We start from the raw sequence: 14,063 nt of genomic DNA, 5'->3' as shown, positions 1-14,063 counted from the left end.
TAGAGAAAATAAAATAAAGTAAAAGTAAATGTAAGCAGATAGTAGCCTGTGCGGTTAACGGCAGTAAGAAATAAATCTGGTCCCGCCAGCATTTGCCGGTGGTTTTGAGAGCGGTGCAAGCCCTGGCGGTCCGTACCTCACATATTTTCCACATAGTGAACATGACATTAACAGGTTAACAGAAACATAAACAAGAGTCCAGAGAATATGCAGGCTGCTTGGTCTAATGTTCCTGGAACAATGTTAGAGCTGCTGGCTCTGGAAACTCATAGACTTTAACAGTGAGAGTTCGGGCCTGGTGTAGCCTAACAGTTCGGCGGGGTGTCGCCGTTTGTGCCCTGGCGCGAGTGAGTTAGTCGTCGGCTGTATAATAAAATAATGTACGACAGTCTCCATAATTAAAGTCCCTCATGGTGGGGCAAAGTCCCAGAGATTCGTGTAGGCCTTCAGGTTGTGGCAGAAACGGTGGATGTACCGGCTTGTCCTCTGGGTACAAATTCAACACTGCTGGCAGTTTCCCAGCTTGGAGGGTTCGGGCGTCTCCCCTTGGGTGCGGGCTGGGGTAGTATGGTCTGAGGAAGGCCGAGCAGCCCCAGGATCGTCGGCGCCTCCTGTATGCAGTGCAGTTTGTGCGTGTCGTCGCCTTTCGTTATCAGCAAGGTGTGAGCAGGGCCCCAGCGGTATGTAATATGTTGCTCCCGTAGGAGTGCCGTGAGCTGTTGCAGGGATCTCCTCCAGGCCAACGTTGCCCCCGACAGGTCTGCATAAAACATTAAAGTCATGCCCTCAAAGGGGTAGGTCGGCTGGGCCCTGGCCGCTGACAGGACTGCGGTTCTATCCCTCCGGGCCTGAAACTGTAGGATGACATCCCGGGTGGCCAATTCTGGAGCCTTAGCTGGTTTTGGGATGCGGAACATGTCATCCAGCATCACCGCTTTGGCATGTTTTGGAGTGAGCATCACCGTGAGGAGCCGTCGCACAAAATGGGGGAGTTCGGAGTCTGTTATAGTGTCCGCTACACCTCTGATCTTGAGATGTTTCAGCCGACGCTTATCTTCCATCTCCGCATACCGCAGCTCATGTTGCCTAGAAAGGTTCCTCAGCTCTCTGACCTCCTGCCGCAGTTCCTGGAGTTGCGTTTCTTGGGTCTGTGTGGTGCGCTCCACCGCCCCTAGTCGTCCATTGAGGCCTGTCAGGGTGTCCCGGATCGAGGCCACCTCCTCCGCTATTTTTTTGTGGTGGTCTGCCATTAAGGCTCGGATGGCCTCCATGCTCACTGGCGTAACGGCTGCGGCAGGTGTTGGAGGTTGTTGTCGGGTCGGTGGCGATTTGAGGGCTGCCTGTGTGAGCTCCCCTTCCGCGTCGTCAGACGATTCGCTATAGAAGTCCGAGCAACCCCCATGGAGGGACGCCATGTTAGCGGTAGAGGCTTCTTGGGCCCTCCGCCACAGCTCTCCGATATGCGTGCCCGGGTTGGTTTTTTCAGGCTTCAATTTCTTCGTTTTGCGCCCCATCCCGTTAAGATGAGTAGCTGAGGCTATTCGGGTCGGGTTTGGACCAAGTTTAAGGGTTTTCAGAGGGTTTTTCCCGTTGTCTGGCCCGGAGCTCCTTCAAGCAGTACTTAACCCCTTTTAATTCCCTTTTATTCCAGAAGTTTGGTCCTTAAGGGGTTAAGGGGAAGAATGTCCTCAGGTACTCGCAGCGGGGCGGGTATCATGATACCCTCTAACAAGTTCACAGGGTATTATTTAACATCTCTTGTGAGCACATTTCTGCATGGAATTGATTAACAAACTTTGCAAAGTGGCCGAGGAACAAGATGGCTGCCCCATATGCCTGTTGGAGCATTATGGGACATGCAGTTCACATTAACCTGCAGTGCCATCAATGCGTGAGACTATAGGAGCTTCAGTTCAGTGTCCTCTACAGACTTTTTTCCAAATTGCATTTACCACCATGTTGTGTTAAAAAAACAGACGCAGCTTGGTTCTGTAAGAGCCAAGGTTAAAAGTACAAAGCAGATATTCTCGGCCGCCTACAATGAGTTTAACATCCATAAAATGAACAAACAGATGCTGGTGACTTCTTTTCCAAAAAGTCATCATCTGGTGCAGTGTTTGCCTGCGCGGCACAGGGGCTTGCAATGACGCTTCGCAGCATCTGTGTAACTAAACATTTATTGAAACTAATTACATTGATCTGCTATCTAGCAGCCCAGCGAGGGCCCGGCCCGGGAATCTGTCTGCCTCACTGATTGAAACAAGTAATTAGGAGACAAAAATCTTCCTTTGCTTTTGGGCCTCAACAATAACAAAAAGAAAATCCTGCATACAAAAGGAACTTTTTATTCTCCCCAAATGCAAATTCTCGCAATTCTGTAGGAAAACAGAACGCTTAGTCTTGCATTACGGCGCGGGAGGTTGTACAAGACTGATAGCCCCACGGCTGAAATGTAATTAAAATTAAGTACTGACTTGGTTGAACTTTGCTACAGAGAAACGCGCACCGTTAGATCTGTACAGCTTTTTATCACTGCAGAGATTTGAAAGTGCAGCGTCTAGGAGAGAGCTTCGTCCTCAATTTTGTTGTTTTTTTTGTTCACAAGCCATTTATTGTGTGTACAAGCAATGTAGCCTTGTCTATAATTAATCCATCCTTCCTGACATTGAAAATGAATCAGTCGTCTGTTCTTCTAAACACAGAATATTGCAAAATGACTCAAAACTTGTGTATTCTGGTGCAGGTCCCAAAGCAACCAATAAATGCTTTCTATAATAGTATAAGCGGTGTTCCAGGACAGTCCGACCTGCGATGGCGATCAGCTAAACCACAGGACGCCTATATTGTACGCAGCATTCTAAATCACTGACCAGCAAGTCATAGTAAATAGAACAGGAGAGGCTAGTATATCAGAGGAGTAATTGTATTCCACTGTGTTAAAGGGACCCAGATTACGTAATTTGAGGTCTTAGTGCCGTGCCCCTGCCATTTTAACACTGCAATGTTAAACATGGCGCCTTTGTACAAATGGCAAAGCTTCCATTGCGTGATTAAACATACCTCTCTAACAAAGACTGCTGCAATGACCGAGTGGGACGGGTCATGTGACGTTTAGTGTTAATGGAGATGTTGAACGTCATCAAACGCTGTTCATATGAGAAACATTTGATTGGACGAGTCCCGTGGTTGCCGCTCATGCGCTTCTCGTCACCAATGCTTCTCTATGATCAGCATTGGATTGGACAAATAGGCAATGAAGCGATGCCTGCTGGATGACGTCGCAAGAGGAGGAGCAAGCCAAAGCACCGAGTCTCAGAATTGGGAACAAAGGAAAGTAACGTGTTTTTTCCGGATTTTTTTTTTATTGCAGTTGGAGAGCAGGTTGAACATAAATAGGAACTACAACACTCTAGGAATTACGGAATACATGTTTGTATTCCTAACTCGAGTGTTCGTTTATTGTGTTTAATTAGAGGATTTTTATAGTAGTGACAGTCCCTTTGTTCTCTCACCGTAGTAGATCCTACTGAAGCATTTACGGAGGTGACGAGTGCGGGAAGGTGTGTATATAAGAGATCTTGCCGACGTCTTCTCATTCCGTACACAGGCAGTAACAGTCTGTGCAAAGCAAATCAAGGGACTAAGGGGTTAATTAACTAATTAAAATATAAAATAATAGTGTGTAGGCGCTTCACAATTGGATAAAACAAGTAAAAGCACGTGGTCAAATGAATCAACAGGCAGTGTGACTGATATAGCAGTGCTTCCCAAACACTTAAAATATAAAATACCAAGAATAGAATATATCAGTGAATCCCAGTGAAAATATAAGTAATACCAGCATGTAGCGATGAAAAAATGGATGGTATTCATAATATGTAAACATAAAACACAACATAGTGTGAGCAGTATACACAAATACAATGTGAATAGACATAGGACTACCACTCACAGGCTCTGTATAACAGGCTCAAGGGTGCCAATTTAGGCTAGCACTCACTTGCCAATCCACTTATGTCATATACCTCCTCTGGGATCCCAGAGGGATTAAGTTTCTATGGCAGGACACCTTGTCAGTCACTTAAAAATATTATTTTCAAGATAAAATACAAAAATTAATATTAACAAACGCCAGGTGCCAATTAGTGGCCCCTGATTGAATAAACTGAGGAGCCACGTATTTTAATCGTGGATGTGGCTGCTATGATCCAGAGAATGGCAAACAGAATAAACATGTTATTTTTTTCTAACCAGCCATTATGCAAGTGTTGCGCAAGGCTCAGCGAAGCGGGTCATCGCAGGGGGAGAAGCAATCGCTTTGGGCTGGGATTGTGCTTGAAGTCGGTTTTAATTATTTGTAGGCGGGTTTTAATTAACTGTGAGCCCCGGCTTATGGGTTTAAATAGCTCTGTGCAGCCCGTGTATCATTCAGCGTCCTGCTGATTTACGCGATTGAAGAGTCGGATTGGATTACATGCGGCTGCTGACCCGTCTATCTCGATGCAGGGAGATTACGGCAGCCTCAAGTGGTTTTATAATATAATAGCAGAGCTATCTAATAACACAGTGATTTAGCTGGCACTCGGTTACATTATATTGCATTTTTTTGATATAGAAGACTTTTAATATGAGTATATTAACATTTACTGAATGTTAGTGGCACCTTTATAAAAACTTGTTATAGAAATGTTATAATCCCAGTATAGGAGAGTACCCGAATCTCTATTCCCCCAGTATAGGAGAGTACCCGAATCTCTATTCCCCCAGTATAGGAGAGTACCCGAATCTCTATTCCCCCAGTATAGGAGAGTACCCGAATCTCTATTCCCCCAGTATAGGAGAGTACTCGAATCTCTATTCCCCCAGTATAGGAGAGTACTCGAATCTCTATTCCCCCAGTATAGGAGAGTACCCGAATCTCTATTCCCCCAGTATAGGAGAGTACCCGAATCTCTATTCCCCCAGTATAGGAGAGTACCCGAATCTCTATTCCCCCAGTATAGGAGAGTACCCGAATCTCTATTCCCCCAGTATAGGAGAGTACCCGAATCTCTATTCCCCCAGTATAGGAGAGTACCCGAATCTCTATTCCCTCAGTATAGGAGAGTACCCGAATCTCTATTCCCCCAGTATAGGAGAGTACCCGAATCTCTATTCCCCCAGTATAGGAGAGTACCCGAATCTCTATTCCCTCAGTATAGGAGAGTACCCGAATCTCTATTCCCCCAGTATAGGAGAGTACTCGAATCTCTATTCCCCCAGTATAGGAGAGTACTCGAATCTCTATTCCCCCAGTATAGGAGAGTACCCGAATCTCTATTCCCCCAGTATAGGAGAGTACCCGAATCTCTATTCCCTCAGTATAGGAGAGTACCCGAATCTCTATTCCCCCAGTATAGGAGAGTACCCGAATCTCTATTCCCCCAGTATAGGAGAGTACCCGAATCTCTATTCCCCCAGTATAGGAGAGTACCCGAATCTCTATTCCCCCAGTATAGGAGAGTACCCGAATCTCTATTCCCCCAGTATAGGAGAGTACCCGAATCTCTATTCCCCCAGTATAGGAGAGTACCCGAATCTCTATTCCCTCAGTATAGGAGAGTACCCGAATCTCTATTCCCCCAGTATAGGAGAGTACTCGAATCTCTATTCCCCCAGTATAGATGAGGACCGGCACCTTTATTCCCCCAGTATAGGAGAGGACCGGCACCTTTATTCCCCCAGTATAGGAGAGGACCGGCACCTTTATTCCCCCAGTATAGGAGAGGACCTGAACCTTTATTCCCCCAGTATAGGAGAGGACCAGAACCTTTATTCCCCCAGTATAGGAGAGGATCGGAACCTTTATTCCCCCCCCCCCCCCCAGTATAGGAGAGGACCGGCACCTTTATTCCCCCCCCCCCCCCCCGGTATAGGAGAGGACCGGCACCTTTATTCCCCCCCCCCCCCCCCGGTATAGGAGAGGACCGGCACCTTTATTCCCCCAGTATAGGAGAGGACCGGCACCTTTATTCCCCCAGTATAGGAGAGGACCAGAACCTTTATTCCCCCAGTATAGGAGAGGACCTGAACCTTTATTCCCCCAGTATAGGAGAGGACCAGAACCTTTATTCCCCCAGTATAGGAGAGTACGGGAACCTTTATTCTCCCAGTATAGGAGAGTACCCGAATCTCTATTCCCCCAGTATAGATGAGGACCGGCACCTTTATTCCCCCAGTATAGGAGAGGACCGGCACCTTTATTCCCCCAGTATAGGAGAGGACCGGCACCTTTATTCCCCCCAGTATAGGAGAGGACCTGAACCTTTATTCCCCCCAGTATAGGAGAGGACCTGAACCTTTATTCCCCCAGTATAGGAGAGGACCAGAACCTTTATTCCCCCAGTATAGGAGAGGATCGGAACCTTTATTCCCCCCCCCCCCCCCAGTATAGGAGAGGACCGGCACCTTTATTCCCCCCCCCCCCCCCCGGTATAGGAGAGGACCGGCACCTTTATTCCCCCCCCCCCCCCCCGGTATAGGAGAGGACCGGCACCTTTATTCCCCCAGTATAGGAGAGGACCGGCACCTTTATTCCCCCAGTATAGGAGAGGACCTGAACCTTTATTCCCCCAGTATAGGAGAGGACCAGAACCTTTATTCCCCCAGTATAGGAGAGTACGGGAACCTTTATTCTCCCAGTATAGGAGAGTACCCGAATCTCTATTCCCCCAGTATAGATGAGGACCGGCACCTTTATTCCCCCAGTATAGGAGAGGACCGGCACCTTTATTCCCCCAGTATAGGAGAGGACCTGAACCTTTATTCCCCCCAGTATAGGAGAGGACCTGAACCTTTATTCCCCCAGTATAGGAGAGGACCAGAACCTTTATTCCCCCAGTATAGGAGAGGATCGGAACCTTTATTCCCCCCCCCCCCCCCAGTATAGGAGAGGACCGGCACCTTTATTCCCCCCCCCCCCCCCCGGTATAGGAGAGGACCGGCACCTTTATTCCCCCGGTATAGGAGAGGACCGGCACCTTTATTCCCCCAGTATAGGAGAGGACCGGCACCTTTATTCCCCCAGTATAGGAGAGGACCTGAACCTTTATTCCCCCAGTATAGGAGAGGACCAGAACCTTTATTCCCCCCAGTATAGGAGAGGACCTGAACCTTTATTCCCCCAGTATAGGAGAGGACCAGAACCTTTATTCCCCCCAGTATAGGAGAGGACCTGAACCTTTATTCCCCCCAGTATAGGAGAGGACCTGAACCTTTATTCCCCCAGTATAGGAGAGGACCAGAACCTTTATTCCCCCAGTATAGGAGAGGATCGGAACCTTTATTCCCCCCCCCCCCCCCAGTATAGGAGAGGACCGGCACCTTTATTCCCCCCCCCCCCCCCGGTATAGGAGAGGACCGGCACCTTTATTCCCCCCCCCCCCCCCCGGTATAGGAGAGGACCGGCACCTTTATTCCCCCAGTATAGGAGAGGACCGGCACCTTTATTCCCCCAGTATAGGAGAGGACCTGAACCTTTATTCCCCCAGTATAGGAGAGGACCAGAACCTTTATTCCCCCAGTATAGGAGAGTACCAGAACCTTTATTCCCCCACTATTGGAGAGGAGCGGAACCTTTATTCCCCCAGTATAGGAGAGGACCTGAACCTTTATTCCCCCAGTATAGGAGAGGACCAGAACCTTTATTCCCCCAGTATAGGAGAGGATCGGAACCTTTATTCCCCCCCCCCCCCAGTATAGGAGAGTACCGGAACCTTTATTCCCCCAGTATAGGAGAGTACCGGAACATTTATTCCCCCAGTATAGGAGAGGACCGGAACCTTTATTCCCCCAGTATAGGAGAGGACCGGCACCTTTATTCCCCCAGTATAGGAGAGGACCGGCACCTTTATTCCCCCAGTATAGGAGAGGACCGGCACCTTTATTCCCCCAGTATAGGAGAGGACCGGCACCTTTATTCCCCCAGTATAGGAGAGGACCGGCACCTTTATTCCCCCAGTATAGGAGAGGACCGGCACCTTTATTCCCCCAGTATAGATGAGGACCGGCACCTTTATTCCCCCAGTATAGGAGAGGACCGGCACCTTTATTCCCCCAGTATAGGAGAGGACCTGAACCTTTATTCCCCCCAGTATAGGAGAGGACCTGAACCTTTATTCCCCCAGTATAGGAGAGGACCAGAACCTTTATTCCCCCAGTATAGGAGAGGATCGGAACCTTTATTCCCCCCCCCCCCCCGAGTATAGGAGAGGACCGGCACCTTTATTCCCCCCCCCCCCCCGGTATAGGAGAGGACCGGCACCTTTATTCCCCCGGTATAGGAGAGGACCGGCACCTTTATTCCCCCAGTATAGGAGAGGACCGGCACCTTTATTCCCCCAGTATAGGAGAGGACCTGAACCTTTATTCCCCCAGTATAGGAGAGGACCAGAACCTTTATTCCCCCAGTATAGGAGAGTACCGGAACCTTTATTCCCCCAGTATAGGAGAGTACCAGAACCTTTATTCCCCCAGTATAGGAGAGGATCGGAACCTTTATTCCCCCCCCCCAGTATAGGAGAGTACCGGAACCTTTATTCCCCCAGTATAGGAGAGTACCGGAACATTTATTCCCCCAGTATAGGAGAGTACTGGAACTTCTATTCCTTAACACGGGGTAATACCTTTAATAAAGTGTGGTTGAGTGAGTGGGTCGAGACATGTGATAGACAGATTTACTAATGATCATGGTTTACTCCTCCACAGATCACCTCCTTGTCCAAGAGGACTCTCCGGAAATGCTACAAGCATCTCAGAATAAGCGTCGTCTTTCCGCCATTTCAGACAACAAGCTTGAAAGGAGCTTCTCGGAGGAGCACAGAGAGACACTGCCCAGTGACGGGACCAAACCTCGCGTCTACACCATCTCCGGCGAGACCACCATGCTTTCCGACCAAGAGAGCGGCAGCATGGAGCTGGTGGTGATGAAGGATAATCGTCATCATCATCACTCCCATCACCATCAGCCCTTGCAGAACTCAGGCAGCGCACATAACATCACCAGGCCATCAAAAAGCTGGTCGGGCAGCCGGCAGAACTCGAAGGAGTGCCCGAACTGCGCCAGACTGACCGTGCCAACGCAACACTCCTTTGATCTCGAGCAACACCAAGCCAACGAGTCTGGATGGCGCAGGAAGAAGCTGGAACGCATGTACAGCATCGACAGGGTGTCTGGTAAGCAGACGTGTCTTTTGGAGAAATTACAGAGCAGCCCAAAACGACGTTCTCTAAATAGAAATGTACCATGGGATGCATCAAAACGCATCAGTCACGTTTTTGATTAAACATAACATTTTATCCTTACGGAAAATCTAGCAATATGTCATTCTATCCCCCCCCCCCCCCCCCAATTGTTACGGCAGAGCTACTGTACGTTACGTCTCTTCTCTCTGAATTCTGAAGCAGACTATTAAATAGCATCGAGTGTTTATTATAATAATTCTTTAAATGTATCTTTAAACAAACAATGAGACAAGTAAAGGAAGTATTCTAAGGAAATAGAAAGAGAGAGGACCGGTTAGAGATACTGGCTTGCGGAGGTTTAACCGATGTGGCGTGGATTGTAACGCGGTTCATTTAAAGCACTCTCTCGTTGCAGATGACGTTCCCATCCGTACTTGGTTTCCTAAAGAAAATCTTTTCACCTTTCAAACTGCGACGACAACTATGCAAGCGTAAGTGAAATCCCTCTATGCCGTAACGTATTAATTAGAACACAAAGCACCGACATATTAATATATATTTATCCTATGTGTTGTGGTCCATTAAAGTATCACTGTATTAGAATAAAAAAATGGTGTGAGTACAGCGTTAAGTAATTCAGGTCAACGTACTACAACCACTGCTCAGTCTCACCGCATGTTGTAAACAGATTATAGAATGCTATGTATTATTATATACGTTCAAACTAATGTTTTAACCTTTTAATTGTTAGCGGTCTAGCTTGAGAGCAGCAATGAATATAAATAAATCAGATGACTAAATCAATTTCTGACTTACTGGAGGTGGAGGTGGAAATTTTACCCCCGGTCACAGCCAGTCAGAGCTGGGATTTGCGGTTTACCTGCGTCTGACCCTCCGCGCTGACAAAGACGTTTTATTCAAGCAGCGAAATATTGATTGTGACAGAATAAGAACATTCCCCAGAACCAAAATCTGCGCTTGGCTTTACTTGGCCTCGCACTTCACGAAGGATTGCAGTCATATTAAATAGCGAATTTAAAGCCTATAAAAGCACAATTGTTTGCGTTGTGCACATTGCATTCCTCTGACACAAATCTCAGAGGAAGAGCGGGTAAATTGGGCTCCCTCTTATTTTATTTGGCCAGAATTCATATTTAGCTGGCACGCAACGTTTCCAAGAGAAGCAGAATAGCTTCTGGCGTTTGAGCCACAATGCGGCTCCCCGTAATGAAGCCTTAATAGAACAATTGTTCAGTCTCAGGAAGTGGAGGTTTTTCTCAATCCTGTGTATTATATATCAGGTTTTAAAGAGAAACTCACGGCTAGAATCGGCCAGTTCTGTTTTTAATGGATTATGTTTTAGGAATATATGCAAAATCAATAAATAAAAAATAAAATAAAAAAAAACACTCAGTTTCCCTGCTTTTGCTACTAATCGCCAGGCCTTGTAGATTCTGCTGAGACCAGGAAGTGACTCAGTCAATCAGGATGGACACTTTAAGAAACACTGTGGGTACAAGAACAGCTTAAAGAGACACTCCAGGCACCCAGACCACTTCTGCGTGGTCTGGGTGCCAACTCACACCACCCTTAACCCTGCAAGTGTAATTAATGCAGTTTTTATAAACTGCAATAATTACCTTGCAGGGTTAAGTCCTCCTCTAGTGGCTGTCTATCAGACAGCCACTAGAGGGACCTCTGTGTTCTTAGAACACGAAAAGTGTTTTAAACAACGCTGGACGTTCTCACACTCTGCATGAGGACCTCCAGTGTCGCCGGAATCCCCATAGGAAAACATTGAATAAAGCTTTCCTATGGGGATGTCTAATGCGTGAGCGGCCATTGCCGCATATGCGCATTAGGTCTGCCCCGCCGGCCGATGTCGGCGGGGAAGGAGCATGGGCAGAGCCTGGCCCAGCGCCGAGGGACATCGGTGCTGGATACAGGTAAGTCACTAAAGGGGTTTTAACCCCTCCAGCACCGCGGGACGAGGAGCGAGGGACGGGGTACTGCAGGAGCCAATAATGCCAGGAAAACGGGTTTGTTTTCCTGGCACTATAGAATCCCTTTTATAGATCTCATCGTCATTTGCATTTTGTGCCCTGAACTGTATTATGATGTCCCTTGCTAAAACTTTAATATACACTTAGAAGAAAATGAAGCATCACATCACATTATAGGTGTTTTTCCATTTTTTATTGAGTGGAGTAATTCTCCTCTATAAACCGCTATCAAAAGTGTAAATTTGGTAATTAAACACAATGTTTCTCTCTCTCTCTTCTCAATCATTTCCCTGTTCTCAGTATCTCGTAAGTACTTCTTCATTTAACCCTTTGTGCTTCTGAACATCTTCATTAACCCTTTGTGGCATGGACTCATGAAATTGCATGGCGTTCTGTGTGTTTTTACACTTTTCAGCCTCTTCATTCAGTTTATTAATTCTACACGGAGGAGAAGGGGTTGTATGTAGAACAGTATGTCCGAAGAGCAAACGGCAAACCGTGGTGACCGTACCATTTAGAATGCATGCACAAGCGACGGATCAATTAGATACGTTTCCAAAGACCGATACTTGAATATCGCCCACTTTCAGCCTTTTATTGTACATCCCGGAGACAGTATTCCTTGTTTCAGCATGGATTACATTCAGTATAAATTTATCTCGTGTAAATTTCAATGACTACTAGTTGTCCTAATGCATGATGGATGCAATCGTCCTATAAACCCGACAATTCCGTCACTTGAGCTGCAGAAGTAGACAGATTGGTTTGTGAGATTCACGCTGTTAAAGAACAGATTATTGATAAAACACTCCTACTAAATCCAGGGTTTATTTGGAATTTGGCAAGTGGGTGGCTATTGGTGCGACAGATGGAGAGTTTTATTGCTGTAACTTCATAAACCGTATTCCATATTCTCAAAATGTATCTCAGTAACACAAGTGGACTTGTCAGAGAGATCGATCTACCTGTATATAGTGCAGGAAATCCAGTAAACCCGAGTAAATCTAGAAGATTGAACAAATTTGATTTTATCTAGGACATCCCATAAACCTGAATTAGTCTAGTAGATCCATAGACCTGCGCTTTTGGTAGGACACCGAGACCCTGCACTGTGTATTTTGTTTATTTTTATTTAATATAAAATCGGATTCCTCTATGAGAATATTACAAATCTGTGGGTATAGAGAGACGGGGATTCCACAAGCCCCTCTGAATTGTGGTCTGGCTGTGTCCCCGATATGGTATCACTCTCACCGCTATCTCTGTGTGTGCTCCGTGAGCTTAGATCCCCCTTGTCCTGTCTGTCCTCATGGTGTCTCATGGGCCGAGCTGTGCTGTGTTTTGGCGTCACCTCTGTGTTGGGTTGGTTTAATGACATAAGAACGGTTTCTCAGGGCTTTCCGAGGCTATGCCGAGAGGAAGAGGAGGAAGAGAGAAAATGACTCAGCTGCTGTAATACAGAGGTAGGGTTCAGCGTGCATGGGTCCCTCTAGACAGGGCTTGTCTTAGTTGCTTCTCCAGCGATATTCTAATGCCAGCTGTAGCCTTCTTTTGTTAAAACTTATTATTCAGGCACAAAAGTCCCCAACAGTATACAAGCTGTGTACAAGACACAGTTATGGGAGTCTGTGTGGGGATACAATGTAGTTACCTAGAGCCCACTCCCAGGGGCCCACAGACGGTTACTAACACTCGAAGGGTGAGAAAATAAATGTGGATTTGCACAAAAGTAAAGGGTTAATTCCGCTTCCAGTGTATAGAAATGATAGGTTTGTCTAAATTCCCATCACTGTTGACGCAAGTCCTATATTAAGAGTTTTTTTATTCTCCCAGCAGATTCACTTAGCTGAAGGAACGTTAAATTAATCCTGTAGTCACTACTTGCAGAGTTTTCAAAAGATTTGCTGGAGCGGAAAGGATCTTTTATTTCCTTTGAACATAAAAAGCGAAATGCAGAGCGTTTCTGTAACTCCCTGTAATGTTAGCGATACATCTGATGCTTGTAATCTGTCACAAGTCCTGCCCACCGCTAGGACCCCTTAAAAAATAATGGGGCTTATGTTAAAATAGCGACTGAGTTAGGCACCCCAACAAAAGGAACTAGGCAAATACTCTAGAGGGAGCCGAGTTCAGCGTCCATTTATGCTAAGCTGGATTACTTCTCAAACACGGAGCTTACCGCTGGAAGTTCGTAATGACAGAGGTGTCATCACATTGCGGTGAAATGAGTAGGCCCAATACACAGAGAAAACTTAATTTATCTCTGGAATTAAACATTTTATAAAGAAGGACTGTAGGGAAAGCGTATTTGTACGATAAACACTTAAGTATGAGGAAGCTGTTATGGTGCATAGAGTGACCCTTTAAGATGTGTTGAAATGCGTTGGGGTAAAGTCTGTAGCCTTAACCAAAGCAGGATTTAGAGGCTCTCCCGAAACAGAATATTGAATGATCATGAATTGATCGGAGAGTGTTTACATTGTATACAGGTTTTCTCTGTATATAGGAACAATTAGCAGCACAGAGTGTCAGAAATTCTAATATATTGTATACCTTGCATCAATGAAGTACAATCACAGCTCCCATTGTACTCACAGCGCCGCTTCCTCTGATGTCATTGGTCCAAAAAATAAAGCGAACTGTGAGAGTGAGTGGGCTCTCTTGAAGCCTCTTTGACGGCAATTAGATTTTTATTCCCTCTTCGCCATTTATAAATTTCAGTAGGCAATGGGCAACACACTTCCTCAAAGCATATTACGGTACTTCCCCTTTCAAAGTGATTATATTTTTTACATAAAACCATACATTTAAAAAATTCTCTTCTTAGCAAAGTTCCAA

At 46.3% G+C, this 14,063-nt stretch overlaps 1 protein-coding gene across 2 annotated transcripts in view; it reads left to right on the top strand.

The window, feature by feature from the left end:
• Window positions 1–14,063, top strand: part of NSMF (NMDA receptor synaptonuclear signaling and neuronal migration factor) — a 45,110-nt gene that overhangs the window by 13,990 nt on the left and 17,057 nt on the right. Inside the window, exons 3-6 of one of the 2 annotated variants that reach the window (XM_063433002.1) lie at window positions 8,746–9,213; window positions 9,638–9,713; window positions 11,526–11,531; window positions 12,620–12,688. In XM_063433002.1, the coding sequence (XP_063289072.1) occupies window positions 8,746–9,213; window positions 9,638–9,713; window positions 11,526–11,531; window positions 12,620–12,688 (619 nt within the window). The remainder of the gene's footprint in view (window positions 1–8,745; window positions 9,214–9,637; window positions 9,714–11,525; window positions 11,532–12,619; window positions 12,689–14,063) is intronic. The other variant, XM_063433001.1, reaches the window with a different exon arrangement.

Source organism: Pelobates fuscus, chromosome 9 (assembly GCF_036172605.1).
Source record: "Pelobates fuscus isolate aPelFus1 chromosome 9, aPelFus1.pri, whole genome shotgun sequence".
In the NCBI taxonomy this organism is placed as follows: Eukaryota; Metazoa; Chordata; class Amphibia; order Anura; family Pelobatidae; genus Pelobates; species Pelobates fuscus.
The sequence above is the reverse complement of the archived record's forward strand: the minus strand, read 5'-3'. Positions and strand labels throughout refer to the sequence as shown.